The 18199-nt window shown below is 42.3% G+C and overlaps 1 protein-coding gene across 1 annotated transcript in view; it reads right to left on the bottom strand.

Annotated features, from left to right (window-relative positions):
* Positions 1-17062, bottom strand: part of Swap70 (switching B cell complex subunit SWAP70) — a 75639-nt gene extending 58577 nt beyond the window's left edge. Inside the window, exon 1 of the mRNA XM_070035289.1 lies at positions 16877-17062. Within this exon, the coding sequence (XP_069891390.1) occupies positions 16877-16975 (99 nt within the window). The 5' untranslated portion in view covers positions 16976-17062. The remainder of the gene's footprint in view (positions 1-16876) is intronic.
* Between the last annotated feature and the right edge of the window lie 1137 nt (positions 17063-18199).

The following is an 18199-nucleotide window of genomic DNA, read 5'->3' as shown; positions in this document are numbered from 1 at the left end:
CATGTTGTTCAGCATCTAATCTAGAAGGCTTTCAGTAAATGCTGAAAGAGTCCTTCCTTAAAATGTTTTTTAAACAGAGCAGGTACGCTAGATACATGCCTACAATCTCAACATTGAGGAGGCTGAGACAGAAGGATCCATATTTCCAAGCCAGCCTAGAATATATAGTACAACCCTGTCTCCAAAAAAAAATCTTTCTTTCATGTAAAGTAAGGTAAGCCAAGCCCCAAGAGAAAACCAATGTATCTTCTCTCCTATGTACAAGCTAGATCTAACTAAAATCCTCCAGGACATGATAAATTGTACAGGACTCCAGGCATTCACACACAGTGAGACCAAAAGAGGTGGAACACAAAGGCACAATGCCTCTGTGCCTCTGATCAGATAAAATAATATTGATCACAATAAAAAAAAAATCTTACTGGGTGCTGGTGGCCCATACCTGTAATCCTAGTTACTCAGGAGGCTAAGACCTGAGGATCACAGTTCTGTTAGCCTAGGCAGGAAAGAAATTCTTTGGGGTTTTTTTTTGTTTTCTTTTGTTTTTTGGTCGGTCATGGGGCTTGAACTCTGGGCCTGGGCGCTGTCCCTCAGCTCTTTAGCTCAAGGCAAGCGCTCTACCACTTGAGCTACAGTGCCACTTCCGGTTTTCTGGTGGTTTATTGGAGATAGGAGTCTCACGGTCTCTCCTGCCCGGGCTGGCTTTGAACCACGATCCTCAGATCTCAGCCTCCTGAGTAGTTAGGATTACAGGCGTGAGCCACCAGCGCCCAACAATCTTCTAAAATACCCTACAGTATTTCTACCTCGTTACTTCATGGCTAAAAAGATAAGGGTCTGGGATTTGACTTAAGTCACAAAGTAATTATAACACTACAGTCTCCTGTCTGTCTGTTCCATGGTGATAACTAGTAGTAGAAACAGTTCCTTTTTACCTAATCACATCCTTCAGGACAAGGTCATTTTGTGGGGGGGAAGGGATTGGGAGGAGGGGGAGATAAAGAATACTAGAGGTTGAGGTTGAATTTGCTTGGCTTTTTGCACTTAAGGCTGGCACTCTTATCACTTGAGCCATACCTCTACTTCAGGCTTGGAGATAAAGGTCTCATGAATTCTTCTGCCAGGGCAGATTTCAAATGAGATCCTTAGATCTCAGCCTCCTGAGTAGCTAGATTTACAGGCAGAAGCCACCTGTGCCTGGCTAGAGTAATTCTTCAGAAACTCAAAAAAGCTTTCACCAACATTGATTCAGCATTCCATCCCTCCCCAATCCCCCCAGTCCTGGGGCTTGAACTCAGGACCTGGCTAGCTCTCTACCGCTTCAGCCACAGCTCCACTTCCAGTTAATTGGTTAACTGGTTAATTGGAAATAAAAGTCTTATGGACTTTCCTGCTTGGGCTAGCTTCAAACCATGATCCTCAGATCCCAACCTACTAAGTAGCTAGGATTACAGGCATGAGCCACAGGCACCCAGCCCTATTTAGGATTTAATTATATTCTATTTCACATGCTTATGGGATTTCAAATATCTAACTGCAGCCCAGTGAAGGGGGACACTATCTACTATTTTTCTTCTTCTTTCACAGTGACTAGCATGGAGCTAAGGAAAAATTTCATAGGAGTAAAATGTGTACAGACAGATGAAGGCAAGATCTAACTCAAAAGCATCTGTTGTTATGCTATCCATGGAATAGATACAGCTCAACTATATGAATACCATTGGATTATATTCTAATTGAGTCACTTTAAAAAAGTTATTCTGGGAAATTTATCAACTTCAGGAAACATTGATGAATTTGATCACACAATTTGGGGGGGAGGAGGAGGAGGTGTACTGGTCTTGGGGCTTGAAGCTATACTGAGCTTTTTTGTTCAAGGTTAGCATGCTACCACTTTAGTCATACCTCTTTTTCCAGTTTTTTGGTGGTTAATTGAAGATAAGATTCTCATACACGTTCCTGCCCAAGCTGGCTTTGAACTGTGACCCTTAAATCTCAGCCTTCTGAGTAGTTAGGATACAGGTCTGTAGCCACTGGCACCTGGCTCATAATTTTTTTTTAAATTTCTCTTTTAAAAACATATCACAGGGGCTGGGAAGATGGCTCAGTGGTGAAGTGTTTACTTTGCATGCATGAGGCCCTGGGTTCAATTGCTCAGCACCACATAAGTAGAAAAAGCCAAAAGTGGCGCTGTGGCTCAAGTGGTAGATTGCTAGCCTTGAGCTGAAGAGCTGAGGGACAGCACCCAGGCCCCACGACCGACCAAAAAAAAAAAAAGATACCACAGCCTGACATCAGTAGCACACACCTATAATCTAAGGAAGCCTCTCTTGGGCAACATCTTCCAATCTAGCACAACCTCCTTCAATTACACACATACACACACACACACACACACACACACACACACACACACACACACGCTGAAATACAGCACAAATGTGATTGTGAAGTCCTGAGCTCAAGTCCAAGAACCAAAAAAGAGAAAAAAAAGAAAAGGTATGTGAAAGGGGGAATCTACAATAGAAGAGAGAAAATAAGTAGTTCAATTTTATATTGGAGAAGTGAGGAGGAGAGCCGGGCGCTGGTGGCTCACGCCTGTAATCCTAGCTACTCAGGAGGCTGAGATCTGAGGATCGCGGTTCAAAGCCAGCCCAGGCAGGAAAGACCGTGAGACTCCTATCTCCAATAAACCACCAGAAAACCGGAAGTGGCGCTGTAGCTCAAGTGGTAGAGCGCTCGCCTTGAGCTGAAGAGCTGAGGGACAGCGCCCAGGCCCAGAGTTCAAGCCCCATGACCGACAAAAAAAAAAAAAAAAAAAGAAGTGAGGAGGAGATAGAAAAGGAGAGGAAGAAGGGAAAAGGAAAAAAGGGAAAGAAGAAGGAAGATGAAAGAAAAAAAGTAAAAGAGAAAAGAGAAGAACTGTTTTATGAAATGCAGCCTTGGAACAATATAGGCCACTGAGGCACAGATCTACTTTACTTCCATTGTAGGAAAGGAACAGGAACAACAACAACAACAAAAAAAAAACAGCCGAGAAAGCAGGTCAGAGTACTTAGTTGTTCTAGTGATCTGTTAATTCACTGACTAAGGAAAGTTTCTAGAACCTTCACCTGAGCAGAAATGAGAAATATCTACTGAGTGAGGGCAAATTTACCAAGGTCCATCCAGAGCTTCTTCTGTCTCTAGCTTCATTCCTATGTAACCCTGAGACTGGGGAAAAATACAAAGGAAACTGGAAGTGGAGGTCAGGAAGGTTATGAGGTGGGAGCCCAAGATCAGAAATGTGCAAGCTATTAAGGGCCAACATTTTAAAAAAAATTAAGTATCTCTTACTAAAAGTAAGACTTTTTAAGGCAAAACAGGCCCTGTTGGTCAGATGGGGTGAGAAAACAGAGAGGGTGAATAAGGGTGAATGTGGCAAAGTACTTTACATGCATACATGAAAGCTGTTGATGTCTTAAAAAAAGGGAGAGAAGACAGACCTCAACAGTACTGGAGAATGGTTAGCAGGGTTATAAGAGGAAGAGAAGTCAGGGGACCAGAAGTCAGAGATGAGACCTCTTTGGAGTGGTGGATATGTTGCTCAAGTAGGGCATTCTTGCCTACCAAGCTTGAGGCCCTGAGTTTAAGTTACAGTATCATCCAAAATAGAAGTCTGATATTCTCATTATTTAAAGATCCGTTCTTACTATCTAGTTATAATACTTTTTTTTAATGCAAAGGCTCCCAGGCACCAGTGGCTCACACCTGTAATCCTAGCTACTCAGGAGGCTGAGATCTGAGGATCGAGGTTCAAAGCCAGCCCAGGCAGGAAAGTCCATGAGATCACTAGAAGACCGGAAGTGGCGCTGTGGCTCAAGCAGTAGAGAGCACTTGCCTTGAGCTGAAGAGCTCAAGGACATCGCCCAAGCCCAGAGTTCAAGCCCCACCACCGACAAAGAAAAAGCAAAGGCTTTGCATGTCTTTGTTTTGGTGGTACTAGGATTGAACTCAAGACCTCATGCTTGCTAGGCATGCACTCTACTACTTAACCCATCTGCCAGTCTTTTCATGTTGGTTTGATTGCTTGTTTGTTGTTCTGGGATTTAAACTAGGGGTCTCATACCCTCCCCTCCATGGGGCTTGAACTCGGCTTGGAAGCTGTCCCTCAGCTCTTCAGCTCAAGGCACAGACTCTATCACTTGAGCCACAGTACCACTTCCAGTTTTCTGGTGGTTTATTGGAGATAAGAGTCTCACAGACTTTCCTGCCCAGGCTGGCTTTGAACAGTGATCCTCAGATCTCATCCTCCTGAATAGCTAGGATTATAGGCGTGAGACCCCAGCACATGGCTAATTCTATTTTTTTTTTTTAAATTTTTTTTGGGTCTGGTCATGGGGCCTGAACTCTGGGCCTGGGCACTGTCCCTCAGCTCTTCAGCTCAAGCCTAGCGCTCTATCACTTGAGCCACAGCACCACTTCCGGCTTTTTTCTTTTTGCTTATATGGTGCTGAGGAATCGAACCCAGGGCCTCAGGCATGCAAGGCAAGCGCTCTACCACTGAGCCACCTTCCCAGCCCGCTAATTCTATTTTTTAAGTTAGACTTTTTTTTTTTTTTTTTTGTCCAGTCATGGGGCCTGAACTCTGGGCCTGGGCACTGTCCCTCAGCTCTTCAGCTCAAAGCTAGTGCTCTACCACTTGAGCCACAGCGCCACTTCCGGCTTTTTCTGTTTATGTGGTGCTGGGAATCGAACCCAGGGCCTCAGGCATGCAAGGCAAGCGCTCTACCACTGAGCCACCTTCCCAGCCCCTAAGTTAGACTTTTTTGTTCCTCAACAGAAATACCTTTTACCACAGGGATTAACAGAAAGATAACACCAGAGATTATTAGGAATAGAATATTTTACATACCAAGTTTATAAGAATTAACTACATCTTTGTATATTGTGTTTCACACAATAGACGTTTTTTACAGCAAATTGCTTCCTTTATATTTTCAGTTGATGACTGGCCCAGCTCAATTACTTTTGTAGCTATCAAAGTTAACACTTTTGAGGTTTAATGTCTACATGGGAACCGAATATAAGATATTTTCACAAGATATGCAAACCAATTACAAAGTAAAGAGCAAGAAACATTTTCTTGAAAATTTAGTATTGAGAAAATAGACTCAACTACCTATATTGTCCTTCTAAAATTTGGGTTCAATTTGATCCTCACTAGAGTTGTAAGCTCTTCTACTTCAGAAAGGTACAATTAAAAAAAAAAAATTAAAGCTGTTTCTAAAACAGGATAAAAATACAAAGCCAAAAAGCTTATTTGAAAAAATTCCCAGCACTGACATGTAATTCACATTGCAACCATAATTGCAAAGTAAACTTAAAATAGATGTTACAACAATATCACTAAGGTTTGCTATATTTAAGAAGAAAACAATTTCTAAAATAGTAAGAGTAGTAATTTTTAAGGTACACTGTGATCTCTGGAAGGAATGTAAGAAACTAGAAATAATGGTAACTTTCTCATGGCTAGAAACCAGTGTAAGCTAAGTGTTTTGAATTGCCCTCTTGTTGGGCTAGGAAGGTGGCTCAGTGGTAGAGCGCTTACCTTGCCTGCATGAGGCCCTGGGTTCGATTCCTCAGCACAAAAAGCAAAAAAGAAAAAAGCCAGAAGTGGCGCTGTGGCTCAAGTGGTAGAGCACTAACCTTGAGCTGAAGAGCTGAGGAACAGCCCCCAGGCCCAGAGTTCAGGCCCCACGACCAGACCCAAAAAAAAAAAAAAATGCCCTCTTGAATGTCCTTTTCCCATGAACATTATTCCACACATGTATATTAACAATATATAGTTCCTTTTAAGTATATAGTTGCTCTAAGCTATCTGCATATATGAAGAATTCAAATCGTTCCTTTCCAGTATACAGTTATTTAAATAACCTTTTTAAATCTTCTCAGAATTACATTTATTTTATAAGTAACAATATTTACTGTCTTTCAGCAAGACCAATGAGATGACAAATAATACAAAAGATAATTTTTAAATAGCAAAAGAAAAAGTAATTATTGTCTCTACTTCCAATAATGCCCTATTTCCATTATTACTTCTGAAAACTAAAAGTATTAATGTCTGTTTTGGATGGCACATCTATAAATCTCTTATGAAATCCACTCACAAATCTCTCTCATTTAAAACTATAATAACAGGGCTCGGATGTAGCTCAGTGGCAAAGTACTTGCCTATCAAGTGTTAACATCCTGGGTTCAATCCCCAGTACCCAAAAAGAAAAGAAAACAGTTAAAACCCGAACAAATAAAACTATAACAATAGACAAAAAAGCACAAACATAAAAAACAAACCAGAAAAAACTTTGTAAAAAAACAAATAAACTGGGGGCCGGTGGCTCACGCTTGTAATCCTAACTACTCTGGAGGCTGAAGAGCTCAGGGACAATGCCCAGGCCCAGATATCAAGCCCCACGAATGACAAAAATAAGTAAATAAACAAACAAACAAATTATAGAGCCAAACACCAGTGGCATATGCTACTCAGGAGGCTAACATCTGAGAATCGCAGTTTAAAGCCAGCCCAGGCACGAAAAGTTCATGAGACTCTAATCTCCAATTAATCACAGAAAAAGCTGAAAGTGGTGCTATGGCTCAAGTGGCAGAGTGCTAGCCTAGAGCAACAGGAGCTCAGGGACAGTGCCCAGGACCAGAGTTTAATCCCCAGGACCTGGATAAACATATACACATACACACATATATACACACAAGCGCGTGCGCGCGCGCGCACACACACACACACACACACATAGATATATAGATATAGATATATATACACATAAATATTCTAATATTTATTCCACCACCTATAAAAACCATTCTTTTATAAAGAAAATTTTCAATAGTCTCAGTAGTTTTTAATCAGTTATAGAAAGTATAATAAAACTGCAACCAAAATAAGTAATACAATCTCTGTTAATCTATCAGTTATAGAAAGTATAATAAAACTGCAACCAAAATAAGTAATACAATCTCTGCAGTTTGTTCTAGAAAAGGAATATTTATAAATACAAATTTAAAAGCAAGTAGAGAATTATGTTTCCTGACATTAACCTTCTGCTATATCAGCTAATCAGCGATTCCTACACTAGTTTCAAAAAAAAAAAAAAAAGCTTAACTTAGTTTATTGTCCATTTGTATTTTCCAGTCCACAAAACAGAGTAACATGAAATCAGTATGACAACAAAATAATAAGTTGACTTCTAACAATCCAATGGCAAATTAAACTAATAGTGCTGATGAGGGTGAACTGGGTGAAAGTACAGAGTAAAGGACAATTCAGATGCAATTTAGGAAGAAGCCACAAATGTCTCAATTAGAACCAAAGACACGAAGGTCCCCTGCAGAGAAGACTCACATTGCCAAGAAAAACTAAAAGAGATCACACAGAACTTGGGAGGAAGATGTGAAGAAAGAGTATAGCTCAAGTCTGTAATCTTATCTACTTAGGAAGCTGAAATCTGAGGACTGTAGTTTGAAGCCAGCCAGGACAGGAAGGTCCATGAGGCTCTTATGTCTAATTAACCACCTAAAAACTGGCAGTGAAGATGTGGCTCAAAGTGGCAGAGCACTAGCCTTGAGTAAAATATCTCAGACAGCACCCAGGTCCTGAGTTAAAGTTCCACAGAGAAAAGAAAAAGAAAGGAAAGGAAAAGAAAAAAGGGAGGGAGGGGAGAGGAAGGAGAGGGAGGGAAGGAGGAAAAGAAAAAGTATGGTAAAGAGAAGAAGGCAGAAGTAGTTCTCCTTCTTTGAGAAGTGCTGTAAAAAAAAAATTAAGTGACCTTAAGTAACCTAGTTGTTTTAACATTGTGACTTATGTTTCTAATGGACATGTTTCTTTATAAGTTACAGGTAGTTTTTACAATCTGTATTCTCTATTTTTTATTTTATTAATTAAAAATGTGTTTTCTGCCTGGGCTGGCTTCAAACCACGATCCTTAAATCTTAGCTTCCTGTGTAGCTGGGATTAAAAGCATGAGCCATTGACGCCCAGCAAATATACACTTCTTTTAACCAAGTAGGGATTTTTTTAGCATAGTTTTAAATGTCTTGTTTTTAACCTTTATAAAGTAGTCTCAGAATTTTCCAGTCTGCGAATAGTTGTTGTATAATAATCAGTGGTCATCAGGTACAGCATTATTATTGCTGCTTTACTGATTGGTAGATTATAAAACTAAAAAGGTTTTCATATGTGGTACTGTAATATTATAACTCGAAAATATATTTTGTATATCTAACAAATAAAAATACATTAAAATTTGTATGCACAGTTCTACAAAACGTGAAGCAATTAGATGACAGGGAAGAACAAGAAAAATAAAGTTCAAATTAAAACCAAAAAAATTCTGAATTTTCAACATTAATCTTTTTTACATTATCAAACTTTCCTTTAAGTTTGCAAGTTTATTTAGATAGTAAATTTTTACTCCATTCAAAAATATTATTCCTTAATAAAAATTATATATTAAATATAAGTTAGTTTTTTGTGTGTCTATCTGGGAGCCTGAACTAAGAGCTTGTACATTTTGCCTAAGCTTTCTTTGCTCAAGGCCAGCACTCTATGACTCGAGCTACAACTCTACTTCCAGCTTTTTTAGTGGTTAATTGGAGATGAGTCTTACAGACTTTCCTACCCAGGCTGGCTTTGAACCATGATACTTAGATCTCAGTTTCCTGCAAAGCTAGGATTATAGATATGAGCCACCAGCACCTAGCTTCCAAAACAGTTCCTATCTTTAATTTCTGTCCCTGCATTCTCTTCCTGTCATAACCCCATTAGCCACTCCCCAAGGTGCTGTTGAGAGTTCTCTTCATGCCTTTTTTCCAGGCTTTATAAATAAATACCAGATTCTTTTTTTTTTTTTTTTTGGGGGGGGGGGTCCGGTCGTGGGGCCTGAACTCTGGGCCTGGGCTCTGTCCCTCAGCTCTTCAGCTCAAGGCTAGCGCTCTACCACTTGAGCCACAGCACCACTTCTGGCTTTTTTCTTTTTGCTTATGTGGTGCTGAGGAATCAAACCCAGAGTCCTATGCATGCAAGGAAAGCGCTCTACCACTGAGCCACCTTCCCAGCCCCAGAACTACCAGATTCTTTAACCAACAGCTTCACATTTCCCAAAGTCATTATTTCTAGTTGACCATCTACTCATTAAGATCTTCAACAAAATGATTGGGGCTGGGAAGGTGGCTCAGTGGAAGAGCGCTAGCCTTGCATGCCTGAGGTCTCTATTACTATAGCTTTATTACAAGCACTCTTTCATACACACAGAAACACACACATGCAAATTCTATACACTCACCTAATTAAGTACTAAGAGACATCTTGTGATATCAGTTTCCCAGATTTAAGTCAATAAATATCCATTCAAAGAATAAATTAGCTGGGCACAGTTGGCTCACGCCTGGAATCCTAGCTACTCAGGAGGCTGAGATCTGAGGATCACGGTTCAAATCCAGCCCTGGCAGAAGAAAAAGTCTGTGAGACTCTAATCTCCAATTAACCACCAGAAAACCAGAAGTGGCACTGTGGCTCAAGTGGTAGAGCACTCACCTTGAGCTGAAGAGCTGAAGGACAGTACCTAGGCCCAGAGTTCAAGCCCCACGACTGACAAAAAAAAAATAGACTGGGATTAATGCATGGAAAGTTTTGAATCTTGATTTTTTTGCTCATCAAAATGTAAACTATTGGGGCTGGGAAGGTGGCTCAGTGGTAGAGTCCTTCCCTTGCATTCATGAGGCCCTGAGTTCGATTCCTCAGCACCACATAAGCAAAAGAAAAAAGCCGGAAGTGGTGCTGTGGCTCAAGTAGTAGAGCACCAGCCTTGAGCTGAAGAGCTGAGGGACAGCGCCCAGGCCCAGAGTTCAGGCCCCACGACTGGACCACACACAAAAAAAAAATGTAAACTACTTAAAGGTAAATACTGGTATTTCTTTCTTTAGTTTTTGGTTTTTGGTTTTTGGTTTTGGTTGGTGGTAGAGATTGATCTCAGGACTTGAGCTTTTTTTTGTTTTTGTTTTCTGTGGGTCATGGGGCCTGGGCGCTGTCCCTCAGCTCTTCAGCTCAAGGCTAGCGCTCTACCACTTGAGCAGCACCACTTCCAGCTTTTTCTGCTTATGTTGTGCTGAGGAATCAAACCCAGAGCCTCATGCATGCAAGGCAAGCGCTCTACCACTGACCACCTTCCCAGCCCACTCCCTGGGCTCTTTTGCTCAAGGCTAGCACTCTCCCACTTTGAGCCACAGAGCCACTTTCAGTTTTCTGGTAGTTAACTGGAGATGAGTCTCAAAGACATTCCTTCCCAGGTGGCTTCAAACCATGATCTCAAATCTCATCTTCCTGAGTAGCTAGGATTACAGAAATAAGCCACTAGTGACCAGCTAGTATTTCTTTTTCTCATGTTTCACTACCATATTACACAGCACTGGGCAATGTCCAACACATGAAGTGTCAACTAAATATTTATTGACTGTATTCATTCTCCATATCAAAAGTTACAAAAGTAATTTTTAATGTGAAATATATTTTAGAATAGCCCTATAGCCTAAAAAAAAAAGTAAGCTTTTTCTTAAATTAGCAAGGCACATTATACACACTAAAAATACAATAAGTTATTGAACAAAATAATTAACAAATGAAGGCCAAATTCTCACCTAGACAATGAAAATCTTCAGTCAAACACCAAAAAGAAGAAATTTAAACAAAAAATTTTAAATATTTTCAGTCCTACAAACACTGGCAAGATGAATGTAACTGAATTAATCCCAGAATTTCTTTTTTTTTTTTTTTTTTTTGTCTGTCGTGGGGCTTGAATTCTGGGCCTGGGCACTGTCTCTCAGTTCTTCAGCTCAATGCAAGCACTCTACTACTTGAGCCACAGCGCTACTTCTGGTTTTATGGTGGTTTATTGGAGATAAGAGTTTCACAGACTTTCCTGCCAGACTGGCTGAACTGTGATTCTCAGATCTCAGCCTCCTGAGTAGCTAGGATTACAGGAATGAGCCACAGAAGCCCAGCTCCAGAATTTCTTTTTTTTTTTTTTTGGTCGATCATGGGGCTTGAACTCTGGGCCTGGGCACTGTCCCTCAGCTCTTCAGCTCAAGGCTAGCACTCTACCACTTGAGCACAACACCACTTCAGGCTTTTTCTGTTTATGTGGTACTGAGGAATCGAACCCAGGGCTTCCTGCATACGAGGCAAGCATTCTACCACTGAGCCACCTTCCCAGCCCCAGCCCCAGAATTTCTCAAGTACACATATTACACACAGATGGCAGAGATAAAATAAAATTGTACAGAAATGCTAACAGCATCTGTGGTTGAAAGTTATGAACTGAGATTTTTTTGGTCAGTCATAGGACTTGAACTCTGGGCTTGGGTGCTGTCCCTCAGCTCTTCAGCTCGAGGCAAGCACTCTACCACTTGAACCACAGAACCACTTCTGGTTTTCTGGTGGTTTAATGGAGATAAGAGTCTCATGGTCTTTTCCTGCCCAGGCTGGCTTTGAAATGCGATCCTCAGATCTCAGCCTACCTAAATTACTAGGATTACAGGTGTGAACCACTGGGCCCTGGCTTTGAACTGAGATTTTTATACTTCATGCCAAACCTGCTCTCAAGAATCCCCCAGGAGAAGCTAGGCGGAGGGCACAGAATCTGAGGGAAACAGGGAAAAATATACCACATAGGGGACCATCAGCCACACTGGACATTGATGAAAATGAATTAAGCAACTGAAGAGCAGCGATGTGAGGGAGGGAATGAGAGGTAAAGAGGGAACAGCTTACACTAAGCCAAAGGAAAGAAATATACATATCACCCAATGTGGAAAAAATAGTTGTATTGTCAAAGTTCATAGAATTCACAATTTTTTTGGGGGGGGGGTCCGGTCGTGGGGCCTGAACTCTGGGCCTGGGCACTGTCCCTCAGCTCTTCAGCTCAACGCTAACGCTCTACCACTTGAGCCACAGCACCACTTCCGGCTTTTTTCTTTTTGCTTATGTGGTGCTGAGCAATCGAACCCAGGGCCTCATGCATGCAAGGCAAGCGCTCTACCACTGAGCCACCTTCCCAGCCCCACAAATTTTATATATAGACCATGATAATGACAATTTGCCTCGTGAAGGTTAAAATGTGTTTGTGACTTTACCTATCACTATGTCACAATACTGTGAAATTTATGTAATCACTTAATCTCAATAAAAAAAATTATTAAAAAAAAAAACAGGATGGGACAAGGACCTAATATCCAGAATATACAAGAAGCTCAAGAAACCAAACCCTCCAAAAATCAATGATCCAATGAATAAAAGGGCAAAGAAGCTAAACAGAGACTTCTCAGAAGTAAAGGAAATGTGAATTAAAATAGCACTGAGATTCCATCTCACCCCAGTAAGACTGGTCATCATCAAGAATATAAACAGGAAAACAAAAAAAGAATATAATCAGGGCTGGGAAGGTGGCTCAGTGTTAGAGTGCTTGTTTTGCATGTATCAGGCCCTGGGTTCGATTCCTTAGCACTACAAACGCAGAAAAAGCCGCAAGTAGTATTGTGGCTTAAGTGGTAGAGCATTGGCCTGGAGCTGAAGAGCTGAAGGACAGTGCCCAGGCCCCATGACTGACCAAAAAAATATTGATATAGATATAGACATATAAACAATAACAAATGTTGGCACAGATGGCAGGATGGAGAAAAGGAACCTTATTATTCTGTTGGTGGGAATGTAAACTAGCACAACCTCTTTGTAAGGCAAGTTTAGAGATTCCTTAAAAAACAACATAAAAATGAACTATGCAACTTGTGGGCAGGGATGGGGAGGGAGAAATAAAGGGAAACAAAAATGAAGAGATGACATTGTCTAAGAAGAATTGTACCAATTACCTGAGACTTATGGAACTGTAACCTCTTTGTATAACTCCTTAATAATAACAGTAAAAACAGAGGAAAGATGAATAAATGCAGTCATGGTACTCAGTAGATACTAGGTGGAAAATGAACTACACAATTTGTGGGCAGGGAAAGCAGAGGGAAACTGGGGGAAAAGGAAGGAAGGGTTGATACTGTCCAAATATATACTGATTCATAAGAGTACCCCCTTCTGAACATTTTAATAATAATAAAATTATATTTAAAAGTAATAAAAAGCATTCAGATGAGGTTCCATTGCATGAGATGTGGGAAATGTTGGACTTAAGTGCATACCCACTAGGTAGTAGATGTCTTTTTTTTAATTATTAAAGCTCACAAATGGTGTTTGTTCAAAAGTACAAGTATGTTTGACTTACATTAAAACTAAGTTTCTAACACTGTTCAAAAAAAACCCTCTTTACCAAAAAAATAAATAAATAAAAATTAAAAAAATAGCTGGATACATGAGGCTCCAATCTGTAATCTTAGATACTGAGGATGCTGAGATATGAGGATTGTGATTCAAAGCAAGCCCCATGAAGGAAAGTCTGTGAGACCCTTATCTCCAACTAACCACACAAAAAAACAGAAATGGAGCTGTGGCTCAAGTGGTAGAGCGCTAGCATTGAGCACAAAAGCTCAAGGTCAACACCCAGGCACAAAACTCCAGGCCCAGGAATAGCATAAAAATAATAATAATAATAATAATGATAATGATAATAATAATAATGTCATTTGCAGAGAAATGGATGGACCTAAAAGAGCTCATGTTAAGTGAAGTCAGGCTCTGAGAGACAAATAGGGACATTTTCTCTCATATGTAGAAGCTAGATCAGTAAAATACAAACATATTGCCAGGAGCTGATGGCTCACACCCGTAATCCTAGCCACTGAGGGGCTGAGATCTAAGGACTGAGCTTTGAAGCCAGCACAGGCAGAATGTCCATGAGACTCTTATCTCCAACTGATCACCAAAAGCTAGAAGTAGAGCTGTGGCTCAAGTGATAAGAGTGCTAGCCTTGAGCAAAAGAAACTCAGTAAGAGTACCCAGGTGCTGAAGTCAAGCCTCATGACAAAAAATAAAATACAAATATACACAATAACATATACAGAATGTTATGCGCATACACACAAACTGCCTAAAGGATGGTATACTTATAGGAAGAATCCCAATGGTGAGCAACTAATGAATTGTTCAGCAAAATGAATACAAGGAAGCAGAAGCATGTTTGGGCAGTGGGGAGGACACATGAATGGAGGAAGGAAAGGTGAACAGTCATTATAAGCCAGGCCCTGGTGGCTCATGCCTATAATCCTAGCTACTCTCAGGAGGCTGAGATCTGAAAATCAAGGTTCAAAGCTTGCCTGAGCAGGAAAGTCCGTGAGACTCTTATCTCCAATAAAAACCACTAGAATACTGGAAGTGGCACTGTGGCTCAAGAGGTAGAGCGCTTGCCTTGAGCGGAAGTGTGCAAGGACAGCGCCCAAGCCCAGAGTTCAAGCCCCATGACCAACAAAAAAAGTCATTATATTCAATGTACAGTATGTAAAAACAGAACTATGTAACTTAAAGATAGGGATGGGAGTGGGAAAACTACACAAAAAAAATGTGGTCAAAACTCAGTATTAAAACAATAAAATATATTAAAATAATATAAGGAAGGACAAGAGAAACAGAAAAACAGAAACCAAATAATAGAAATAATTATACATTCTACTAATGTAGAAACTACATCCAATCATAACAATAATTACATTAAATGTAAATTATCTACATCAACCAATTAAAAGATAGGTTGTTAGAATGAACAAGACTGCAGTTATATACTATGAACAAGACCCAGTTACATACTATCTACAAGAAAACCACTTTAAATATAGTAATATAGTATAGTATAGTAAAAATGAAAATAGTGAAAAGCCGGGTGCTAGTGGCTCACACTGAAAATCCTAGCTATTTAAAAGGCCGAGATCTGAGGATCCCAGTTGAACACCCAGCCAGACAAATCTGAAAGACTCTTATCTCCAATTAACCAGCAAAAAGGCAGAAGTTAGAGGTGTGGCTCAAGTGGTAGAGCACTTGCTAAAACAAAAAAGCTAAGAACAGCTGAGATCCCTGAGCACTTTACCCAGTTCCCCCTAGTGATGATACATTTTACAAAATACAATATTATACTCCGGATATTGGCACTGATCTCATGTGGATTCCAGCATCACTTGCTGGGTATCATCTGATTCTCATGAGTTAGCCTGCTTTCCAGCAAAAAAAAAAAAAGCTAAAAAGCTAAGCAAGAGCTTGAGGCCCTGAATTCAAGCCCCATTACAAGCATACAAAAAAAAAAAAAAAGTGAAAACAAAATGTAGGAGTTGGAAACTGGAGGCGTGGCTCAGATGGTAGAGTGCTAGCCAAAGAATGAAAGCTCAGTTATTGAGTCCGAGTCCTGGTCCTAGACCAAAAACTAATTAAATAAAATACAGGCCTATTCATAATCACCAAAAACTGAGAAAAATACAAAGCTTCAAGAATGAAACGATAAACTATGACAGCCATAAAATGAAATATTACTCGGCAATAAAAAGAATGACACAAGCAAGCTGGATGAATCTCCAAGGCATTATGCTAAGCAAAATAAGCCCAATTTAAAGTTACTGCTGTACGATCGATCACATAATACACTTGTAGAAATATTAGCCCAGCTAATAACAGTAAACCTTAAGCCAGCTGTTGGGGACGGGAATGGGCCACCTCATGAGGGAGCGTGGAGTGAGGGAAATGATGAAACCCTCTTTGTCATAGTAGTTATACAACTCTACATATGGCAAAGCTCATAGAACTGTATGCCAAAAGTCAATTTTTTAAGTAAAATAAACAAAATGTGGATGATTTCCATGGGTTCTTCTAAACTATGATTGTATAAATGAGAAAAACAAGAGGCAAGCAAAAAGAGTGTTAAGTTCTAATGGCAGAAAAGCTGCTACTCAAAAAAAAACTTCCTGATTACTACTGCACAAAACATTCCAAGGCAAACCCAATCTTCAGAAATGTATTCCCAGGAGAGGTTAAGAAAACTGGTCATTCAGATCCAAAATGTGTGTATTTGAAAATGCCTGTGAATGGCTCTTCTTGTCCGTTTCTATATTTTATACTTTCACGAAGCTGCCAATTTCTCCTGGCTGAGCGCCACTTCCCTTCCTTGAGGCCCTTCAGCTTTACAAGTACCCCTCACTCTGACTTAGTGAAGGGGTGTCTGCCTTTGCAGGGAAGGTCTCTGCCAGATCATCAGTGTTCCTTGTTGTGGGGGGGAGGGGGAGGAGGGAGGACACAGCACACGCCCTCCACTAGTTCCAGACCTTAGAACCCACCCAAGGCGCAGAGGTCTTCAGAAATCGGAAAGCCCCCTCACCGCCCAAGCCTCCCAAAGGAGGAACAGGTTGGGGGCCGGACTCGAGGAGGGGTGTGGGGGTGAGGGGGAAATCTCTCTTTTCTCAGCCGTGACCCGGGTGCACCGGGCCCCCGGGTTGGGTGTGCAGGCTGCAGAGACGACCCCTCCCCGGTCCCCCGGAGTAAGGGGGGAAACCCAGGGGCGGTGGTGTCAGGCGGCTACCCACGGCCCTCTGAGTCCCAAACTTTGTAGGGCCCCGGCGCCCACAGGGAAGCAGCCTCGCCCCTTACAAACGCCCAACCTCTCCGGGTTCACCGAAGCCCCGAGGGGGCTGGCACGCCCATCCGCGCGCGGCCCCGAGGCCAGAAGGAAGCAGGACGCTCGGAATCCCGGCCCCTGCCCTGCCGGCCCCGCGCAGGCCGCCGGGCCGCATTCCCGCCCGCCCCGCCCCGCCCCGCCGCCGCCACCGCGGCCGCTCCGGCTTCCACCCCGGGAACCTGGAGAGAGCGCGCCCCGGAGGGTCGCGAGGGGCCGGGTCGCAGGACGCCCACCTTGAGCTGAGACTTGGAGACCTTGCCGCTGCGGTCGAGGTCGAGCGCAGTGAAAGCGTGCCAGATGGCCTTCAGCAACTCATCCTTCAAGCTCCCCATGGCCGTGGCCAGGCTACCCACTACTGCCTCCACCACCCGCTAAGGCCGGGTCAGCTCCGACGATCCCTCCTCGCCTCAGCGGCTCCGGGACCGACGGCGCTGGCCACGCGCGTCACCTGACCGGGGAAGCCCCGCCCTTCGCCCCGCCCAACCCCAGAGTCCCCGCCCACCAGGTCGGATCGCAGACGGTCAGGAACACACTCTGCCTTCTACCTCGCCTAGGCCTGTGAACGCTTCCCAGAGTCCTCTAGTTGGTTCCCACATTCAGGCTATTTTCAGGGCTCGCGTATACCCCCCCAAACAAATGCCCCTCCCATCCCAAGGAAGAACGCCAAGAGGCTGTAGGGAGCCCCAGCAGTGAAAAAGGAAGTCCTGGTTCTGCCCGGGGATGAAGTCATTGTTTTTAGGAAGCCACACAAAATTCCGCAGTGTCCCAGGACAGAGCCTCAAAAGCTAGCTCAGGCCCCAGTTGGGGAAATAAGCACCTCTCAGGGAAGTCAGTTTGCTCATTCCGCAAATGTGCAGGAATGCTTTCTGCAGTGGGCTCTGCAAGCAAGCTCACAGACGGGCTTTAAGGTGGGTTAGGTGGAGTCAGACTGTTCTTTGTAACCCCCAGCCCCAGTAGAAGCAAGGGTTTGCTAGTGTTTCCAAACGTGGTTGAAAATCTGGGAGGACCCCAGAAAACCACCCCACCCTCTTTTCTAATCAGAATGGGTGGGTCACTTCAAAGAATTTAGCCCAGATTGGGGAAACTATCCTCCCAATTATAGCTGTTCTATTCATATCTGTTAGCAATGGTCACTAGAGCTCGTCCAGCTTCAAATTCTCCACACATAAAATGAATGTGGTTGTACCAGATGTTCCAGAAGGTGCTTTCCATGATAATTATCTATTCCTGAAGTAATAAATCTTCTGGGTCACTGATCCCATTAAGCTACCGAGCACAATGCTTCTCCTCTACAATCCTAGGCCAAATCTAGACAATGTGAAGAGAAGAATAAATGCCAAGTTTTCAAAAGGAGAGATTCCCAGATAAAGCATGGTTTCGTTTGCCTTTTAGGTTTGCTTTATGACCCTATTATGGTGGAATCCCAGCACTAGGGAGGAAGCACAAAGGCATGAAGATCAGGAGTTGGAGGAAAGCCAGATGCTGGTGGTTCACGTCTGTATTCCTAGCTATTCAGGAGCCTAAAATCTGAGGATTGAGGTTTCAAAGTCAGGCAG

The sequence above is a fragment of the Dipodomys merriami genome, unplaced genomic scaffold, assembly GCF_024711535.1.
Source record: "Dipodomys merriami isolate MVZ:Mamm:240054 unplaced genomic scaffold, mDipMer1.0.p SCAF_25, whole genome shotgun sequence".
Classification (NCBI taxonomy): domain Eukaryota; kingdom Metazoa; phylum Chordata; class Mammalia; order Rodentia; family Heteromyidae; genus Dipodomys; species Dipodomys merriami.
Note: the sequence above shows the minus strand (reverse complement) of the source record. Positions and strands in the feature narration are given on the sequence as shown.